The 20,814-nt window shown below is 40.5% G+C and overlaps 1 protein-coding gene across 36 annotated transcripts in view; it reads right to left on the bottom strand.

The window, feature by feature from the left end:
- Epb41 (erythrocyte membrane protein band 4.1) overlaps positions 1 to 20,814 on the bottom strand; it is a 143,811-nt gene that overhangs the window by 71,174 nt on the left and 51,823 nt on the right. For 23 of the 36 annotated variants that reach the window (XM_060379420.1, XM_060379429.1, XM_060379419.1 and 20 more), the window contains exons 2-5: positions 11,086 to 11,546; positions 7,965 to 8,174; positions 4,749 to 4,853; positions 2,395 to 2,437 (exon numbers count right to left, since the gene is read on the bottom strand). In XM_060379420.1, the coding sequence (XP_060235403.1) occupies positions 2,395 to 2,437; positions 4,749 to 4,853; positions 7,965 to 8,174; positions 11,086 to 11,546 (819 nt within the window). Of the gene's footprint in view, positions 1 to 2,394; positions 2,438 to 4,748; positions 4,854 to 7,964; positions 8,175 to 11,085; positions 11,564 to 20,814 lie in introns of all 36 variants that reach the window. The other 13 variants (XM_060379433.1, XM_060379435.1, XM_060379427.1 and 10 more) reach the window with 1 other exon arrangement.

The raw sequence follows: 20,814 nt of genomic DNA, 5'->3' as shown, positions 1-20,814 counted from the left end.
AGAAGTAAGACAAGAAATTAGTTACCATGGTTGCTTCCAGAAAAAGAAACTGCATGACTAAGACAAGGGTAGGAAGAGTCACCTTGTGCTATTTTCATTTGCACCTTTTAATTTCATACCATGTATCTGTAGCATCTATTTTTAAAACTGGATTTAAAAAATGTATAGCATAACTGCTTTTAGTTTGTTTGATTTGAGACAGGACACAGTAACTGAAATGAAGGATGTGGGGTTTCATATATGTACCCTCCTGCATACATTTTGAAAATTTTGTATCTGCCTAGAAATATCTTGCATATTATACCAGTTTAATTGATTTAATGATGTTTAAATTTTTCATGGGGCTACAAAAATAGCTGAGCATGTAAAAGTGTTTGCAGCGCAAGCCTGGCTACCTGAATCTGATCCCTGGAAACCACTGACTCTACAAAGCTCTATGTATGTGCTCTGCATACATGCACACGTGTACACACATATATAATACCCACAATAACTTGTAAACTAAATTTAAACTTTTAAAATAAATAAAACTACCATGAGTATACACCAATACATGATGAAAAAGTTTAAAAAGAGAACAACTTTTAACACATAAAGATCACTTCCTGACATTATATATTTGATTCACTAGAAAGTTTTTCATTAGGAACATGCACTTTTCTCCCATGCTGTAAGAAAGTTTTCTTCATCATTATCATCGGTTTTTTGAGACAGGGCTTCTCTGTGTAGCCTTGGCTGTCCTGGACTTACTTTGTAGACCTTCATACAGATCCACCTGCCTCTGCCTCCTGAGTACTGGCATTAAAGGTGTGCCACCATGCCCAGCTTCATCATCACTATTATTTATTTAATAGACTCTTGCTATGTAGACTTGTAGCTTGCTTAAGCTAGTGAGCCCTGTCTTAAAATAATAGAAACAAAAATAGTAATAATAAAATAATAAATTTAAGCTTTTATCAGTAAAGAACAAATGTAGAAAGGTGCAGTCCAAAAGAAAGTTTTGCTTCTCTATTTTAAGAATGCTAAAACAAAAGCAAAAGAAAAGAATGCCAAAACAGTCATGTACAAGGTTTAAAGAAAAACATTTCATGATAACAGAAATGTTTCAAGAAACAAGTGAACGATTCTGGTTGGGTGACAATTAAAATCTGCTAATCAGGATGAGTAAAAGGCACTGTATTTCCTGGAAGTTTCTTCAAAAATAAATGAAATTAAGGTGATAGCTAGCTGGCTTTAATCAAGACAAGCTATCTTAATAAGTGCATTGAGTCTGGGGCTACACATTTTTCATCCTAGAATAGCAGTCTTCGCAGGGCATGCAACAGTAAGATATGCTGGATCTGGAAAAGAAGCCCCATTGCCAGAGGGCCAGTGGCAAACAAGTCCTCCTTCATTTTTTTTCTTCCTTATATTTGCAAAAGGTCTGCAGACAAATAAAACCCTCCCTCATCTCAGGGTATGTGCTCCAGGGCTGTCGCAGATGCCTGAACTCTAGAAGAGTACTGAACCCTATAACTATTTCCCTCCTGTATATACATATTTCTCACAAAGTTGAGAGCTCACCTTTTCATAAAGGACATACTTGGTAACATCTCTTCGGCTAACTAAATTGATGTTGGCCTAACAAACGTCACTACTCTTGCATTTTGCAGCCATTCTTAAGTAAAGAAAGGTTTACTTAACGCAAGCCTGTGCTGGTCTATCAGATAACCAAGTGGTGTAGGTGCAGAGCAGAGAGACTGTGTTTGCTGGACAAAGGGTGACTCATGGCCTAGACATGGTGGTGCAGGGCCACACAAGGTTTCATCACCGCCCAGAAAAGCATAGAACTTAGAGGTTTCCAGACCACAGTTAAATGAAACTGCAAAAAAGGAGGAAAACATGGAGACAGCTAGAACACAGGAATGCCATTGTAGCGCATGTGTGAGGCCGAGCTCAATCCCTAACACCAAAAAGAGGCAGGAAAAAAGAAAAACTGAGAGGCAAAAAGAACACAAGAGCCTAGAACACTAAAAGGAACGAGATCCAGCAGCAACCTCCTGCTGGTGGTTAGTGCAGTTTCTGTCCCTGCCATTTTGAGAACTGACTCATTTTCATTTTCTTATCTTTGTTATGTTCCAACCTTCTGTTACACCCACTTGTTCCGACTTTGCCCAGTTGGTTTTTGTTTTGTCTTGTTTTTTAAAGTCCAAATCTGACCTACATCTCAACAGTATCATCCTCGACTGTATTTTCTACTATGGAGCCGGCCCTTCCAGGGAAAAGCTTTATCTCTATTTCAAAGTAGCCTGCAACAGTCAGGACTCTCAAGTGACTGACTCACAGCCAGTGATGGCTGGTGATCCTCTGGCCCGATTAAAAAGAGAGAACTATGAAAGGGCTGTATCCACTTACCTCGGACCTGTTTTTTTATTTCTTTGGCAGAATCCAGCCATGTCTGTAAAAAGAAGAAAAGGCATTCACACAGAGCTCCAGGACACACACACAATTCAGCATTGGAAGCAGCTCCCTGGACACTGTGGAAAAATGCCTCCGGATGATCCTACATTTCCCCTGGAAGCCTTTGCATTAATTTTACAAAGCACAGTAGTTTCTCAGCAGCAAAAAAGGAAGCCAGAGTTGGTTTGAATCCATCCTCCAGTTTGTCCTGGCTGAGTAACTCTCTGTACCTAAATTCTCTCATCTCAGCCGGGTGCGGTAGCCCATGCCTGTAATCCCAGCACTCAGGGTGGCAGAGGCAGGGGTATCTCTGTGGGTTCGAGACCAGCCTGGTCTACAAATCGAATCCAGGACAGCCAAGGCTACACAGAAAAACCCTGTCTCAAAAAAACAAAAAACAAACAAACAAAAAAAACTACTTTCCTAAGTTCTCTCGTGTCTAAAATGTGAACTTTGGTGTAGAATCCATCTTACAGACCTGCTCATGTAGCTCAGTCTGCTTGCAAACAGCAAGTGTGAAATAAGCGGGTGCCATTTAAAGCATAGGGGAAAGATTAGCAAAAGCCTAGAACTGGGAACGACTGACAACATCCAAATCCTATTTTCTCCTCTAGCCTCTGGTCTTGCTCAGATTTTGTGTGCAACACAGGCTCTGCTACACAGTTCATTACCCAGTTAATGTTTTCTGAATGAATATATGCTGGCCCCCCCAATCTCTCCCTTCGATGCTCTTCCACACACTTAGGAGTCTACACATCCCTAGAGCAGGCCTCTTCAACCTGCAATGACCCCTGCAACACAACGATAGTTTAAAACGCCTCACTACTAACAAGCCTTAGCAGGCCTCTAAGACATGTTAAAAGACAAAAACTGCTAAGTTTCTAATACTTAAAACAGCTTTTTGTTTGTTTCATTTTGAGATAGGGCTTTCATTATGGAATATTAGATGGTCTAGAATTCTGTATGTAGACAAGGCTAGCCTTGAACTCACAGAGATCTATCTGCCTCTGTCTCCCAAGGGCTGGAATTAAGGCATGTACCACCATGGTCAGCTATTTACAACATTAGATTTTTTTCCTTTATTTTTTTCCAACAACAATTAGATTTTAAACTATGTTAAACTAATTAAAACTACAAGATACATACACATTTTGAGTGAAACTCAGTGGCAGAATATTTACACGTGCAAGGTTCCCAGGCTTAATCCTGAACACACACACCCCACACATACACTCATATGCACTCACACAGATACACACACACACACACACCATGCATATACACACACTCATATAAAAATTAAGTACATGCTTGTTTGAGCTTTGTCATAAAGGAAATAGCTGAGTGTGTCTCCTTTGCGTCTCACAAATGCTAAGTCCAGTGGGAACTCTGAAAACCCGTGGCTTAAACGCAACCCAAAGTGCTCATCTGTCACGTTGGAGAGGGTGTCTGACCCCCAGCAGAGCACTCCACATCCTCCACTGTTCTAAGAGACTTTCCAGCACTTCATTCCAGAGATCCCATGAGCAACTCTAAGACTCTGGGGCTAAAATCCCCACCAAGCTGACACTGAAAAGGCAAATCCAGATTTATGTCAATCACATGGGAGCGTCAAAGTCTAAGCTATCTTACAGGACCAGTTATTGCCTAGGATGTGAGATGGCTAAGCAGGTAAAAGAACCCACTGCCAAGCTGCATCTAATCCCCTTGTGGTAGAAGAAAACCAATTCCCAAAAGTTGCTCTGTGACCTCCATACATGTGCCATCCCTAACCCCAAATCCCCACACACAAAATACATTAATGCAGTTTATAATTTCCTGAACAAGATCAAAGGCCGAGGTTAAAAACAGAGCAAAAGCAAAAGCAAAACCTCCTAGTAATAATAAAAACAGTATGTGGACTTTTTTGCTTAATTTAAAAGATTTGATTCTCTGTATTTTATTTAGCCAACAAATGTTTGAGGGATAATTCCTTGTGAATGACATCACAGTTCTGACAAAAAGGCTAAAATCTCACCTAAGGGGCAGTCACTAACGAGAGCGATGAGTGGTAAGCAACAATCTGCTCGCTCTGGGTGTGACAACAGCAGTGCTATGCTGAAGCTCAGAGCACGGATCCCAAGGATCTCGTGATGATAAAAAGAACACTTTAGTAATGCTCTCTCTCTCTTTAAAGTGAATTCTAGAAGGAAAAATCTGAGAACAAGAGACTCCATGCAAAGGTGTCCTAGAGAGGCAGGTAGAAGCACGGTTACCCACATGGGAAGGGAAGTTGTCAGCGGCTTATCCTGTGCAGTGGGTCTCCTTACCTTCGAGGTCGCGCTGTCCCACACAGCTAAACCAAAGTAGTCCTCCTCCAACAGGTTGAGGTGCTCGCACACGCGCTTGAGCAAGTCCTGTCCCTTGGCATGTTTCTGTGCAGACATACAAGTGCTAGTTAAGGGTTCTTATTCTCGTATTCACCCAACTTTTCAAAAATTCTTATTTCCCAATTTCCTTTTTTTACCTTTGGTAACTAATATATTCTCAGGTGGCTACAGTCCAAATAGAACATGATTCCTAAAATCCCTCTTCCTTGGTACGTCAGCTTATAAACGCAACACATTATAGCATTTTGGAAATAGAGACAACGTTAAGTAAAATCCTACCTCCCCTCTTTCTCCATCGCCATCCAAAACATCACATCCCCAAACCAGGGTCTCACTATGTGATCCTCCTGCCTCAGATTCTTAAGTGCTAGGACTTTGCCGTACACTGCCGTATCCACCTAAGCACATTCATTTATTCATAATCTCATATTCATGATCTACCCCACCCCTGTCTCTCATAATTTTTTGCGCAGTATTTCCTGAACCATTCTATGGGTCACTCCCAGTCAGCATGATCAACTAAATCACTGACTCAACCTGTCAAAACAGATGAATTGTGGCTGTGGAAATCATGTGCAAAATACATATCAACGAGAATAAGCTATATCTAAACTTCCTACAATCTCTTTCTGAGAAGTAGGAAATAGACAGCCTATAGACACTAGCTGTCACAGTTACTCATAATGTTACAAATCATTTCTTCACAATTCAAGCCACTTCTACAGTGGGATACTTGGAGTCTTAACTAGAAGAAAGAATGCCCTAATTTACAGGCTGGGAATTAAAGTTAAAACAACAGCCTGGTTCCTCTATTTACCAGCTAATCAACTGTGTCATTGCAATTAACAATAGCTTGTTCAACTGTAAAATAAAAAATTTTATAGCAGCTTACTGAAAAAACAAAACAAAACCAGAAACATGTTAATGCCTCAGGAGACATTTATGCAAAAATACTTCAAAAATTCCAAATCTTTCTTTTCCTGTACTAGGTACTGAATCCAGAGCCGTGTGTGTGTGTGTGTGTGTGTGTGTGTGTGTGTGTTACGAATACACACTATTTCTGAGCTATGTCCTAGCTGTATAGAGCTTTTTAATACACACACTTGACACAGCCTCCTCTTAATGAATTAATTTAAATGACTACTAGTAATTTGCATAATTGTTTATTCATTTATGTAATATCATTTTCTTCACCTCTTGTTTTCTGATTTTTTTTTTAGATTTATTTATTTTATGTTTGAGTGTTTTATCTGCATTTACAGCTGCATGCCAGAAGAGGGAATCAGCTCACATTATAGATGGTGTAGGCCACCATGTGATCACTGGGAATTGAACTCAGGACCTTTGGAAGAGCAGAGAGTGCTCTTAACCGCTGAGCCATCTCTCCAGCCCCTCTAATTTCATTCTAAATGAGGGTCACTAATTTGATAATTCAGGTAAAATTCCCTAACCCTTTTATTCATAATTCCCAAATCCAGAAGTTCTAAGATTCCAAAAATTTATCACTAAAGCTCATTTGTCGAAAATTTCTGGCTACTTGTAACCTTCATTTATCTATCTTAGAACAAATTTTTATTTTTATTTTTTTTGCCACAGAAATAACATGTTTGAGTCAGGCATGGTGGCACATGCCTATAATCCTTGCACTTGGGTGACAGAGGCAGGAGATAGAGGAGTTAGTAGTTCAAGATCATCCTAGGCTATATAACAAGTTAAGGACCAGCCTTAGCTGCATGAGGTCCCATCTCAACAACAACGTAATTACAAAATTAAAAACAATATATATTCTCTATATAATATTTTAGGATGTCTGTGGTTGGATAGATTTACATTCACACAAAACATGAACCACATGGCTCATTCATAAAGGCTGTCGTACTTGCAAGAACTGCACATACAGCAACCACAAGCATCATTGGCAACTACTGTTCTAATTAAAGCAGCAGTTACCAGATGTTTTAGCTTGTCCTGAAGGAACAGAGAAGCTAAGTAACTGACGTTTATTCAATCCTGATTCTTTCACAAATATTAAGAGATTTTGAGAAGTGGCATTATATTTCAGTCTCCTTCCAACTGGAAAAAAAAAGGCATTGTCTAATTTGTATTTTCTATCTCATGGGACTAAAGACATCAGATAAAATGAGTGACTGAGGCTTAGATCTGGGGGAACAGAAATGTTAGAAACAGAATGTGTGTGTGTGTGTGTGTGTGTGTGTGTGTGTATCCACAGGAATCTGTGTGCACCACCTGTTTGCAGGAGACTATAAGAGGACGTCTAATCCCCTGGAACAGGAGTTACAGACAGTTGTGGGCCGCCATGCCTGTACTTGGAACCAAACTCAGTCCTCTGCAAGAGCAGCCAAGGCTCTGAACCATCTCTCCAGCCTCATAACTTCATTTTAAATTAATTATTCATATGCTGAGCACAGGCCTACGAACCCAGCACTCAAGGAGACAGAGGCAGGTGGATCTCTGTGATTTCGAGGCCAGCCTGGTCTACAAAGCAAGTTCAGGATAGCCAAGGCTACACAGAAAAACCCTGTCTCGAAAACCAATGACCCCCTCAAATAACAGAAAAATTAATTATTCATTTGATGTCTATGTGTGTGTGTATTTGTGTGTACACACACCATGCATGTGAGTGTGTAAGATGTACCACATGCTTGTGAGTCAGAGGAGAACCTCAAGTCTCAGTCCCTCATCTTGCACCTTACTTGAAAGTCTCTCATTTTGCCACTGCCTGTGCCAGCCCACCTGCCCACAAACCTGACAAACTCTCTTGTCTCTGCACCTCCCTCCCCACAGGACAGGATTACAGAGGCTAATGCAGCCAGTTTTGTGTGGGTTCCGGGGATTTGAACTCATGGCTCTGTTGCAGGCTCTGTTGATATCCCCCAAGATATCGACCAATTTTTTTTTTCAAACATAATTACAAGATAGCTGGAAATTCAGTCTATTTTGAGAGGATATATATATATATATATATATATATATATATATATATAATCTTTTGAAAAGCAAAATGATTTTTATTGTAAGAGTTATTTTCCCATCACTTCATTTGCAGAAAGCCACTGTTAACATTTCCATCCACAGAAGGGGTCTGGTCTTCAGCGCCTGTAAGGGCTCAGCCTTCTGGGACTGAAACGCACTCACCTCCACAACACACTCGTAAACCGTGTCGTCCAGCAAGGACACCTTGCAGTGCATGTTTCCGTGTCTTCTAGCCGGCTTCTGGGGGACCTCGGGTTCTCTTTCTGCTCTTGATGCAGGGTCCTCTCTCGCCTCTGCTCCAGAGCACCCTTCAATCCCTTCTGCTTCCTTTGTTTCAGAATCTGGGTCCTCTCTGTGTTCTTCCTGAGCTGGCTGCACATCCATGACACTAGTCAGTGAAAAGGCATTCACAAAACAAGCCACACACACTCCCATGTACAGGAAATAGGACAGTACCCCGACCGATAAAGATACGATCAGAAAAAACTATTAAAACACAGTAAGTTAAATTATAGTAACTAGTTAGTTTTTTCCTAAACAATACTACGCTTTCCCCAAAGATGTTCAACTTCACTGTTCTTAATTTTTTTCAGGTAGAATCCTATCAAATTGGTAAGCAACTGTGGGATGCCAATTTCCTGCTGTCAGCATTATAGAATATATTCTTCTCGACTGTAACCGATGCTAATGTTCATCAAATTCTTGTTCTCTAGTCCATGATCGTCAGCTTGAGCAACGCGTTTTGTGAACTGAAAATAAAAGGATTTGTCACAGGCTGTACATTTTGTAAACAGCTAAAAGAAGTTCTTGAGGCCTACACATCTTGTACAAATCTGCATTAAGCAAATGAAGGTACCAGGCTAAAAACTGTGACTCTGCCTTAACGCCTCTCTACTTTGCTACATCCAAAAAAGGCTGAGGGAAGGAAGAGAAAGACTGAAGCTGGCCTCTTCTGGCAACCATTAAGTCCCAATGCAACACACAAAGTCAGAAAACATTTGGACAAATGTTTTCCTGTTGGTTTCGTTGTTGTTATTTATTTTGTTTGTTTTTTAAAGATGGCTAAGTAGCCTCAAACTTGTAGCTCTCTTGCCTCAGTCTACTGAGTGCTAGGATTAGGGGGCCACACTGGACTAGTTTCTTACTTTTGACACAATAAATCTATTGAGAGATTTAACTAAATTCTATGAAATTTTTTCTTCCAAAATAAAAAAATGATTGACATTTATTAAAAAAAAAAAAAGATTGAATTGCTTGCCTACTGTATGAGATTCAGGAGTGGCTAACAGACTTGTAATGACCTCCCCAACCATCTCACACAGCCTCAGAGAGGCTTTCATGAGCTACCATATTTGTCCTGTCCCACAGGACTATTTCTTCGGTCAACACCCAGTTGGTTGCTCCTTCCACCTACATGTGGGTTATCAGGCTTAGAGCAGCAAGGACTTTCCCCTCTGAGCCATCTTGGTGGCCTGACATTTATAGCTTTTAATTTAGCAAAGTACCTCTATCCTAGATAGAACCTGGCTTATACAGCAGGTTTTCAATAATCATATTTTAATGAGAAAGTAAGTAAGAAATCAAGTGCTGGGCATAGGTGTACCCCTTAATTCCAGAGGCAGGCAGATCTGTGAGTTCGAGGCCAGCCTTGTCTATATAGCAAGTTCTAGGACAGCCAAGCCTATATTGCATGACCTTTTCTCAGAATAATAAGGTAACAACAATAGTAGTAATAATAATAAACACACACACAAACAAAGCCTAAGAGATGGGACTAGGAAGATGGATCAGTCAGTTAAGTGTTTGCCTCGCAAGCATAAGGGCCTGTCACTTTTCTGAGATCTGCCGTCCCTAGATTGATTCCATAGACCTTGTTCATAACTATTACATAGTGAATCTTGTTTTCTGTTTGTGTGTGTTGTGTATGTGTGAGGAGTTGGCTTCTGACACTGACCTTAGAGGCCAGGTCTCTCTTGTCTCCGCCACTGCACTACTTCCTCTAAGCTAACTGACCACAAGCTTCCGGGTGCGTCTCCTGTAGCCACTTCCCATCTTGCAAGGAATGCTGAGATTACAGCTTTGTGCTTCCACACTGGGCTTTCATGGAGGCTTTAGGGATTTACTTCAGGTCATCAGGCTTCTGCAGCAAGTCTTTTTACCACTGAGTCATCTGTCCACCCTACATCTTGTTTTCAACATTGTTTCTCTAACAGCAAGTGCCTATCATGATTTCATCCTAAAGTCGGCCTTTGCTACTCTGAATACACAAGTTAAGAAGCTTGTTAATAAGAAATACATGTAATAATTTTAGAAAGGTTGAATGAAACTATATACCCCAAACTTTAGAACTTTCACAGAAGTACACACAGGACTTAAACTTTTACAATCCAGATGTTCAAAGCCTCAAAGTGAATTTTGAAAACAACTCTTACTTTTTAAGCACTAGGGCTGAAAAGAAGTCAGATTCCTAGAAAGCAGTTTGAGTTACACTACTAGTGATTTCCCATGTGTTTAGGACTAAGGAACAACTTGTGTTAATTATACTGTGACAAAGTTAAAGCCCAGAAGGGACCAATGAGATGGCTCATCAGGTAGTGGCACTTACTGCCAGGCCTGGTTACCTGAATTTGATTCCTGAAGCCACATGGTGGGGGAAAAAGAGAACCGATTCCCTAGAGCTGTTCTCCGGTCTCCACACGCACATTGTGATGCATGCACACATGCGTGTGTATGTACACATATGCACACAAATAAATAAATGTAATTTAAAAAAAACTATTACATAAGGAATAGAATTCATTGTTATCTATATCTTGCAGTAATGTGCTCCCCAGAGGATAGTAAGACAGGCACGGCTCCGATCTCTCACATACCCTGGGAGGACTGAATCCATCACGTGGATTAATGAAGATGTCCATAGAAGGGCCACGCTGGCTGATAACGATCCTATCCCTATACCAATATGAACTCTAAATACCTCACTTCTTTCTTGCTCTCTCAATAAAATTCAAATTTGTTCCGTTGTTATGGCAAGATGATATATGGACTAAGTAAACTCATTTGATAGTTTCCTTCCATTTCTTTGGTTTATAGAGTATATTTCTTAAGTTAGGTTTTAAGTGATTACATTAATTTCTTTAGAGCAGAGACTCTTAATGTTATTTATCATTATCAATGCCTAAGTCAACTGGCTCTTAAGAAATAAATCCAAATATTCTTCTATGAAAAAGTACAACATATAATGTATCTTCATTATTTTCTCCCCCACAGTCACACGCCTTACCTGTGTTTCAATACTGCTTAATGAATGAAGATCTAAAGATGGGTCTGTTTTGAGCTCAGGCTCAGGAGCTGCAATGGGGGCCTTTAAAATGATGTCTTCATCAAGGCTGGTTCCAAGATCTACCTCCTTCTGACCTCCTTCGCCTTTTTCTTTATCTGACTCTACTTCCTTGCCTTCTTCTTCAGAGACCTGAGACTTGGGCCTTTTGAGGAATGAGGAGAGCAATCGTGACAGGCCTCTGCCTTCTGACGTCCGCTCCCTGTTCTTGGTCAAGTCTTCATGTGTTGGAGTGTCCCCATTGGATGCTTTCAGCTTCTGCTCACACTGAGTACCGCCCTCAGCTGCCACTTGGGAAGCCTCTTCCAGCTGCGTTTCCTGTTGGCCTGAGTTTGTGGCTCCTTCCCCTTCTTCCTTCGGTTGTTGGTGCTGAGAATTCTCAGCTTCAACCAGTAAACTCTTCTCTGTTGTCATGATGTTCCTGACAAGGAAGTCGAAAAGGGGAACCATTATAAGCAAAACACATTGCTGCAGGCCAAACCCCTAAACCTCAAAACACTAATACATATGGATTGAATCACCAACAAAATTCCAGTCTGTTAAATAGATGATCTTGCATTAAAGCACAAAAATATCTTACCTATACATCCTGAATAAATTATTAATGCCTTAAGTCATGAAAGATATGCACATTGAGTGACTAGCTTAAAATAATACCCACCAAGGCCATGTAATGAACTACACCATAATTAAATTAAAGGCTCCAAACTTTACATAGTAAACACACCTTCATGCTTCCTAAAACAAAGGTATCTGGTACTGTCCTTTCAAGGCATCAATCAAAAATGCTAGATTTGCAGAAGTCCATACCCTACAGATTATTAAACTTAAAAGTTCTGAATGACAAAAGCCAGGACAAGTATACATTTAAAATAATCACACAAAAGATGTCCTTAGGTTTCATGATGTAATACCAAAGTACATCCTCTTTCAGAGGCATCCCATTTTAAGTTCTTCAAAACAATTTTTCTTCTGAAAACTGTGATTTTGAGTGCTCCGCATTTTTGAAAGTAGGAAGTGAAACCATTATGCTAGGTATGGAAACCAGAGAAATGCTGTAAGGAAAGCCAATGCTGATTCACTTCAGGGGAGAAGGTAGGCTACAAGCCTCACATATTGGGAACTTGATGTCGATGTTCCGGTCTTATTACTCAAGCCTGGGGATTAAGGGCAAGCCTACTGCTTTGGCTCAGATGTCATGTCTCGTTGAGGGGCCCCCCAAGCACTCCAACTACAGCAGCGGCCCTGCTCCCCAGACGCCCTCTCAGCCCTACAACACTTACAGCCTTGTCGGCTTACCTTGTTTGCTGCCCTTCTTCCATACCCCTCTCCCCATCTAAAATACAAAGTTTTCTGAGGATAAGACCTTGAGGCTCTTTTAGAGGATTCATTTTATTTTTAATCTATGTATGTGTCAGTATATTATGTGTGAACAGGGGCCTGAGGAGGCCAGGAAGGGTATCAGATCTCCTGGAGTCACAGGCAGTTATAAGCTCCAATCCCCCTGCCCCAGTGTGGGTGCTAGGGCTCAAACTTGGGTGCTCTGTAAGCAAATGAAGGACTCTTAACACTGAGCCAACTCTCCAGCCACAGCATACTCAATGCCTAGAAAAGAGCCTGCATGTAACAGATATTACCTGTGGACGTGTTTGTGTGTTCTACAGGTGTAGGTGTGTTCTACAGGTGTAGGTGTGGACGTATATGGGAGATGCCAGAAGTCAACTCTGGGTGTCTTCCTTAATCATGCTCCACTTTACAGACAGGGTTTCTCACTGGACCTGGAGTTGGCTAAGCTGTTCAATGGGTTCCAGGGATCTAACTCTGCCGGAGCTCGGCTTTCCACAGGATGCTGGGGATCTGAACTCCGATCGCCGCACTTGCCGTGTAGCAGGCACTCTTCTGGAAGACCCACCTCCCCAGTCCCTTATTAAAGTTTAGGGGGGGGGAGTTGTATGTTTTTTGTTTTGTTTTGTTTTTTTTCAAGACAGGGTCTCATTAAGTAGCCCTGGCTGTCCTAGAACTCACTCTGTAAAACAGAGTAGCCTGGAACCCACAGAGCTCCGCCTGCCTCTGCATCCTGAGTGCTGGAATTAAAGTGTATGACACTACACCCAGTTTGCCTTTTGTTTTATGAAGTGTGAAGGTCAGAAGGCGACTTGTGGAAACCACAAGTCCTCTCACTTTATGGGTTCTGAGGGTTAATCTCAGATCAGGTTGGCAACAGGTGTCTTTATCCACTAAGCTATCTCAATAGACAAATTAAAAAAAAATTAATGATTTAATTTCACCTGAGTACATCTGGTATCTTATAAACCTCAAAGGCACCCTCAAAATGTAGTCAAGCAAATTCATTCATCCATCAAATACTTATCAAGCATTTAGTACAGGTCCAAGGCTTAGTGCCAATGATGCCATAGTAAACAAAATAACAAGGTCTCTATCAAAGAGAAGTTTGCTCTTTTAATTCAGCTTTGATATAATGAAAGAAAAGTGCAACAGGGATCTTACTTAAGCAGGAACCACACCTAGAATAATTGCGCTGGGCACTGTTTTCTGCATCAGGCCCCATGTTAGGGGTCTAATCTATGTTATCTCAACTAAACCTTTCAATAACCGCACGGGGGCGGGGGAGCCCTGATCTTGTAATTGAGGACATTTAAATTCAAGAACTACCCTGAGCGTGCAAGAATAACGAGAGCACCACATTAATCCCTTCCCAAAACTGAGCAGGGCAAGCTGAGGGTGGAACACGACAGGCTGTGGGCTGCGCACAGCTTCACATCTGTCTGAAGGGAACGGAAACTCTCTGTACCAAAGCTTTCCGACATAAAAGATCTCACACCAGCTTCCGTCATGAAGATTTCAAAACCTAACATGAAAGTTTTAGCATGAAAATAACTTAGCCTCTTATAGTCCTGAACTTACTGCTTTAGAAGACATACAGTATTCATTCCTGCGTTTTAGGGTTTTTCTTCTTCTAGTTTTAAAGACAGAAGCATCTTCTAAGAATATTCCTGGAACTGCCTGCATAGGAAAAGATGTCTTCTCTATCGGAAAGTCTCAGAATAGGTACTCTTGGTTGTTACATACACACAGACGGTGGCAACGTGCTATCTGTGTGCTTGTTAAACCTTAACCTGCACAGACTCACCCAGTAATCCTGTTAAAATATAGATCTGGGTTCAACCCTTTTGGAACGGGGCATGAGATTTTGACTTCCTATCAAGATTGTTGCTAGTGCCACTGGTCTACTGACAAAGCCCAGAAAACCACAAACACAGTCACTTCAGGAAGGTACTTCAAAATGCCTAAGAATAAAAACAGCAAAGAGCTGTTTCCAAAAAGTGCAATATGAACAGTGGGGAAAACTTTACTCAACAAATGCTTGCTAAATAAGTGCAAGAAGAAAAAGCCATTGTTACTAAGTGTGCAAGAGGAACCACTTACATTTTTAAGGACTGAAAATCTGATCTTAGAATTTGTCTAGCCACAGAGTTGTGGCAATGTAGACATGACAGCTAGCCAGATTCAGCGTTCTAGATACCTTCTTCCATAAAAATCTCTTTGCCACAATTAGAACACGATGTTTAAGATATACATAGAATTACAGGATAACAATGATCAAAAGAATCAAAATACGTTGCCAGAAACTGAACATTTATTCTTTAAAAGAGTCAGTTGTGGTGCCACACACCTTTAATCCCAGCACTCAGTGTATTGAGACAGGACATACAAGAATTTGAGGCCAGCCTGGTATACAGAGAGAGTTCAAGGACAGCCAGGGCTACACAAAGAAAACCTCTCTCAAAAAACAAAATAATGAACAAACAAATAAATAAAATAATTGGTTTTGGCTTTTTGAGACAAAGCTTCATATAGCCCAAGCTAACGTCAAACTGTCTATGTAGCCAAGGCTGACCTGATCCTCCTGCCTCAACCTCCTGAATACTGGGACTACCAGTGCGCACTAGTTCAGCTCAGTAATTATTTGTTTTAGTAGCTCAAACTTGTCTTGGCAAATCAGTGATGCACGCAATCAAGTTCCTCAAGTTACAGATGACAGGGTGGAAGATACAAAGTCCAGCAGTGGAACCAGGACACCCTCTCCAGACAGATGCTCGCTGCTGAATGATGCTATTCTCAAGCTGGCACAAAGCCCAAAAAAAGAGTGTCTATTTACTCAACATCACAAAGAGCTCTTTTGATTGTTGCAAGAAAAAAAAAATCAGAACAACAATGAAGACAAAGTGATGAGCTCCCATTCAGACTCAATCTTAATCCTCCAAACCCTGAGAATTATACAGCATTTGGAATCAAAGATACATTTGTCCTAACAGTGTGCATCTGTTATCTTCAGGCAAATAAGATCATTAAGGGCCCCACACTAAGCCGATTGAGAAGGCCAAATAAGGTCTTTCATCTTTTTTTTTTTTAATCTTTTGTAAATTAATACAGTTGGTGTTCCATTAATGCTTTTTAGGTGCAAAGTTTTTGTGAGAACAGTACAATTCGGTAACATTCTAAAAATGTTCCTTACCATCTACATTTAAGAATAAAGTTTAATGGTATGATTACTTGTTTAACTCTTCAGTTAGCTCACAGAGTATCTATCCATGTTACTGAGTGCTGACCAGGTGTGAGGTTTTAGCTTGGGTCTCTAATACACAATTCTTAAGTATATGCAAAATATACAAGTAACTAAAGCTAAAAAGCAAAACCTACTATTTAATCTGACAAGGTGTTCTGAGCGAAATCAAACTATAAAGTCAAAGAACACTCTAGAGTAGGAGCATTCAACTAGAGTGATCAGGAAAAGCTACCCTAAAAAGCTGGCTTTAAAGTTAAGGATGAATACAGATGTCAATAGAAACTTGAGGTTCATGAACAAATGGAATTCCAGGCAGGGGAATTGCATTAGTAGGAACATTATAGGTACTTGGCAACCAGCAAAAAACCCAGACTGACTGAATTAAGATCACAATAGAGAAGAAGAAGGAAGTGCTATCTTTTAAAATTAGATTTCAATCAAAATGCTAGCAGAAGCTAGCATTTATTAAGTACTTACTTGATGTCACATATTATTCTTAATGTTTACCTGTTATCTTATATCATCCTGTAAACATGCTCATTTCCCAGAAAAACGGCCTCTTCAGAGGTTTAAAAAATAAAATGCTTCAATTCAGAGTCAACCTGCACTCTAATAAAAATTTTAATAAACTGCGGAGTGGTAGTTCTATTGTAAATTCTCAGGCTAATAATGTCTGTTATAATGAACCTGGCTGCTCGGATGATTTTGTCCCACAGATGTACTCTGTTAAAGAGACCCTGACTGTTGGGACAGTTTATTCCAGGTAGCCAGCATCACTCCCATTGCCTACAGTTTGAAGGGCCACACCTGTACAACGCTCTCTTCTTATAAGGTCTATTTGAAGTGGAACAGGAGGAGAAAGAGATGACAGTTTGGAAAGACTTGATTATGCTAAAACGTTTGTCCTGAAAGCAGGAAAGTCACTGAAGGTTTCTAAATAGGAGGTAAGTAAGAAATGGAGACAAAGAGAAACTCCGCAAATGGCTGGGTAAATTCAGGTTATCACTGAATACCTGTAATGGGAATCCCTAGGGAAACTGAAACTAATGCTGGGTGGAGAATGTGTGAAGTTGAAACAAGCCTTAAGAATAACTGCTGCCCTAGTCTCCCTGGCCTATTTACATTTCAGTATTTCTCCTTAGCACAAGCACTTGCAAGTCTATTCCCAAATGCATTCTGTGATGTCCATGCACAGTGGTACAGGCCTGTAATCTGAGCATTAGGAGGTTGAGGCAGAAGAACCAGAGGTTCAAATTCAGCGTGGGCTACATAATGAAAGAGCCTGTCTCAGACCAAACTCAAAACTAAAGCAGAAGAGAGGTATCTCACAGCCATCTAAAAACATGGTGGAAATCAACTCAATCCTGTTTTTCCTAGCTCAGGAAGTCGCCTAATCAAACCATAAACATAAGCGCATCCCTAGTCTTCCCCTTGTCCTCCCTAGCTCAGTCTATTACTTGTATAGTCACTTGGGTCACAGAGTCAGTGGCTCATCTCTGCTGCCATTGTGTCTGTCAAGTCTACACTTCTAGCCCAATCTACAGCCCTTTAAAGGATCTGACTGTTGCCCACCTCACCAGTCACTAGTCTCCAGTCTCCGGTATGACAACAGCTCACAAGAAAAAAAAAATCTAAGGTATTGACTGAACAGGCCACAAGAAAAATACAATTTTTTTGTTTTGTTGTGTTGTTTTTTTTTTTTTTTGTTTTGTTTTGTTTTTTCAAGTAAGGGCTTCTCTGTGTAGGCCTGGCTATCCTGGAACTCACCCTGTAGACCAGGTTGGCCTTGAACTCACTGAAATCCACCTGCCTCTGTCACCACTGCCCGGATAAGAAATACAATTCTAAGACAGAGATTTTTAGCTGCCAATTCTAAAGCGGTAGAGCCAAAGAGCTCACTCACTTGTCAAATCGCTATATATTTTAAGAATTTTAGGGCTGGAGAGATGGCTCAGAGGTTAAGAGCACTGTCTGCTCTTCCATAGGTTCTGAGTTCAAATCCCAGCAACCATATGATAGAGGATAACCATCTGTAATGCGATCTGGTGTCCTCTTTGGCATGCAGGAGTACATGAAGGCAGAGTACCGTATAAATAATAAAAATAAATAAATCTTAAAAAAAAAAAAAAGAATTTTACAGGCACATGGTAACTAATAGGCTACACTAATAAGACTGGACTTCCCTCTCCAACCAGAATACTCTGGAAAGAATCCCTCAGTTCACAGCAATTATATTGTGACTTAAAATTTCCATTCAGTTCTGGTAGTTCAAAGAGAATGCATTTACCAAAGACAAAATAATGGAATTTGAAGCTGACACAATAGAAGAATTCACTAGCCCCTGGAAATTATAAAGACAGGTTCATTCACATAAAAACCAATAACAATAATAATACATTCCAATAATCAAAGACATTTAATAATTAAATGGTCTACTTAGGAACTCAGCTTATTATAACCATCATTTGTTAGCCATAAGAGATGAGATCTAGGCTCCCCAATTATACCAAAATCCACAGATGCTCAAATCTCTCATTCAAAACAGCATACTTATGAATGATACCTACACATACTCCTAATGTTTTATGTTATTACTTTTAGAGACAGTGTGTGTGCGCGTATGTGAGTGTGTGCATGCATACAAGCACAAGAGTCAGACAGACAACTATAGAGGCACCTGTCAGAGAATGTATACGGGTGAAGGTCAGAGGACAACTTTGGGGAGTTGGTTCTCTCCTTCCACTGCGGGCTCTGAGGATGGAATTCGGGTTGTCAGGCTAGCAAGGCAAGTGCAGAAGCATCTCCCCGGCCCCCTGCATGCCTTACATCACCTCTACTTAGCTTACAGCATCTCACACATGTGAATGGTAACAGGGGCTATGCTATATCAGAGAATATTAATAAGAAAAAAGTTTAGTGGGGGAGAGATTTCTTCCAGTTTTCGGAGGTGGTTGAATTGTAAAACTAGCAGATACGGAGACCAGACTATCACCAAAATTCATCTTCAGGCAGAAGATAAATGTCCATGTGTCAGTGGAGGCCAGAGAAAGGATTCTGCCAAGTGGGACCTTATGTTAACTGAACTCAAGGCTCTCTTCCAGCACTAACATTTTACAAATAGAAAGGACGGTAGAAACTGAAAGAAAAAGGTCATTAGAGCAGTAACACAAAGGGTTATTTTAAAAGTTTACATTATAAAGTCAGAGTTAACAATTGGATTCGGAGAATTAAGAAATGAACAAAAAGGATAAAGGCTCTTTTCTCTACGAAGAAAATGCAATCCTGGGACACTCTTTCAGACGGGAACAAAACAAAACACCAAAAGTTCATACATAGAGGTTTTAAGAATATGATAGAAAACAGCTTGTTTCCCAGTAAAATCAATTCTCCCCACACCACAGGAAAGTGTCTTTCCATTATAATTCAGCTTAAGGACACTAAACAGCATTTCTAGAAAAATAAGAGACCCATCAATGTGGTTTTCAAAATAAAAAAGTCAATCCTCCCTTTCTCTTCTTGAAATTATTTTGAGTTTAGAGGGCACTTTAAAATTTATTTGCCATACTGTATGAATCAGGGGTGACACTCAGCATGAACAGGCTGTTTTCAACAACATAATTTTAATTTAAGTCATTTCTATGGTGACTAATACCGTTGGATCAACTCATTCAAAGATTATTTTTTAAATAAACAGATTCTTACTCATCTCCTTCTAAGAACCAAAAAAAAAAGTTCCATATTTCTCTGTAAAATTTGAGCATATACTTAAAAAATGTCTACATACATTCTGCATACATTAATCTCTGGCTTTCCCAGCAGGATACCTAGCCTGTTAACTAAGAAAGAAGCGAGACAAAACCCAAACACTCAAAGCCATTCTCTTTAGAATGCCTTTACATCTGTTAAGTCTCAAAATGTGTTATTTCAGCCATTCTTTGTAGAAATCTTTATAAAATGAGTTATGTGCTTCTTTTTAGACTTAAAAAAAAATCTACAGAACATAACTAAACCTTATTGATTTGGTCGTCACCAAGAGCTTCAATTGCTGTGCAGATCTGACGTCCTAGCATGAGAATGAAGTCCGTGGAATGGCTGGCTCCCTTCCAGTCTTGAAGTCTGCCTTTGACAATGCTGTTCACTAGCAGTCAGCTCCCACTGCTGCTCGAGGCCTGTGATCGAGCAGCTTACAGCAGCTCTTGTTCTAATGCACCAATCTACCACTCACTAAGTCAAATAGCCAACCACATTAAAACCGTGTCCAAATTAAGAGTAAAGCCTGAGAACAGAGCGATTAAGTCACTTTACTGGAAAGCCTCCAGTCTGTGGGTTTTTATGAAACTGATTTTAGTTCCTCAAATACCGCCTACGTCTACTGAAGTTTCTATTATAAGGTGCTTGGACGAGGCTATCAGATAAGCGACCTTCAGGAAAACCACGTCAATATAATGACCAGTCTCTTTCTTTCCAGAGTCTTCTGGTTTGCTTCTCTGTTGTCCTGGTAAACACCATGACCAAAAGCAGCTTGAGGTTGAAAAGGGGCCTGTTGCATCGTACAGGTTATAGCCCATCATGAAGGGCAGCCAAGGCAACTGGGAGACTGGCTTGCTCAGCCAGCTTCCTCAGGCAAGCAGGGACCACCTGGCCAGAGGTAACCCCACCCACAGCGGGCTGCATCTGCCCACTTCAAACATTAGGAAACGCACCCCCCCTCACACACACACACACATGCAGCAGAACAGTCTGAGGGAGGCAGTTTCTCAGGTGAGGCTCCCTCTTCCCAGCTGATTCTTAGCCTGTGTCAAGTTAACAAAAACAAATGAGCACACAGAGACATTAAGTCTTTAATGCTGTTATTTCTAGAAGATGTTGCAGCCTTATAAAACTCTTCCACATAACACAGACAAAGCAAAAAGAAACCCTATCTTGAAAAAAAAAAAAAGTGAGGCTAGAACAAGTAATTATGTAATAATATGTTCAGAAAGTAAGAGAATACTTGAGCCAATCACACACACACACACACACACACACACACACACACACACAAAGTTTTGTAAGCCAGGTATGATAGTGCACGCCTGTAATCC

The sequence above is a fragment of the Meriones unguiculatus genome, chromosome 3 (assembly GCF_030254825.1).
Source record: "Meriones unguiculatus strain TT.TT164.6M chromosome 3, Bangor_MerUng_6.1, whole genome shotgun sequence".
NCBI lineage: Eukaryota > Metazoa > Chordata > Mammalia > Rodentia > Muridae > Meriones > Meriones unguiculatus.
The sequence above is the reverse complement of the archived record's forward strand: the minus strand, read 5'-3'. Positions and strand labels throughout refer to the sequence as shown.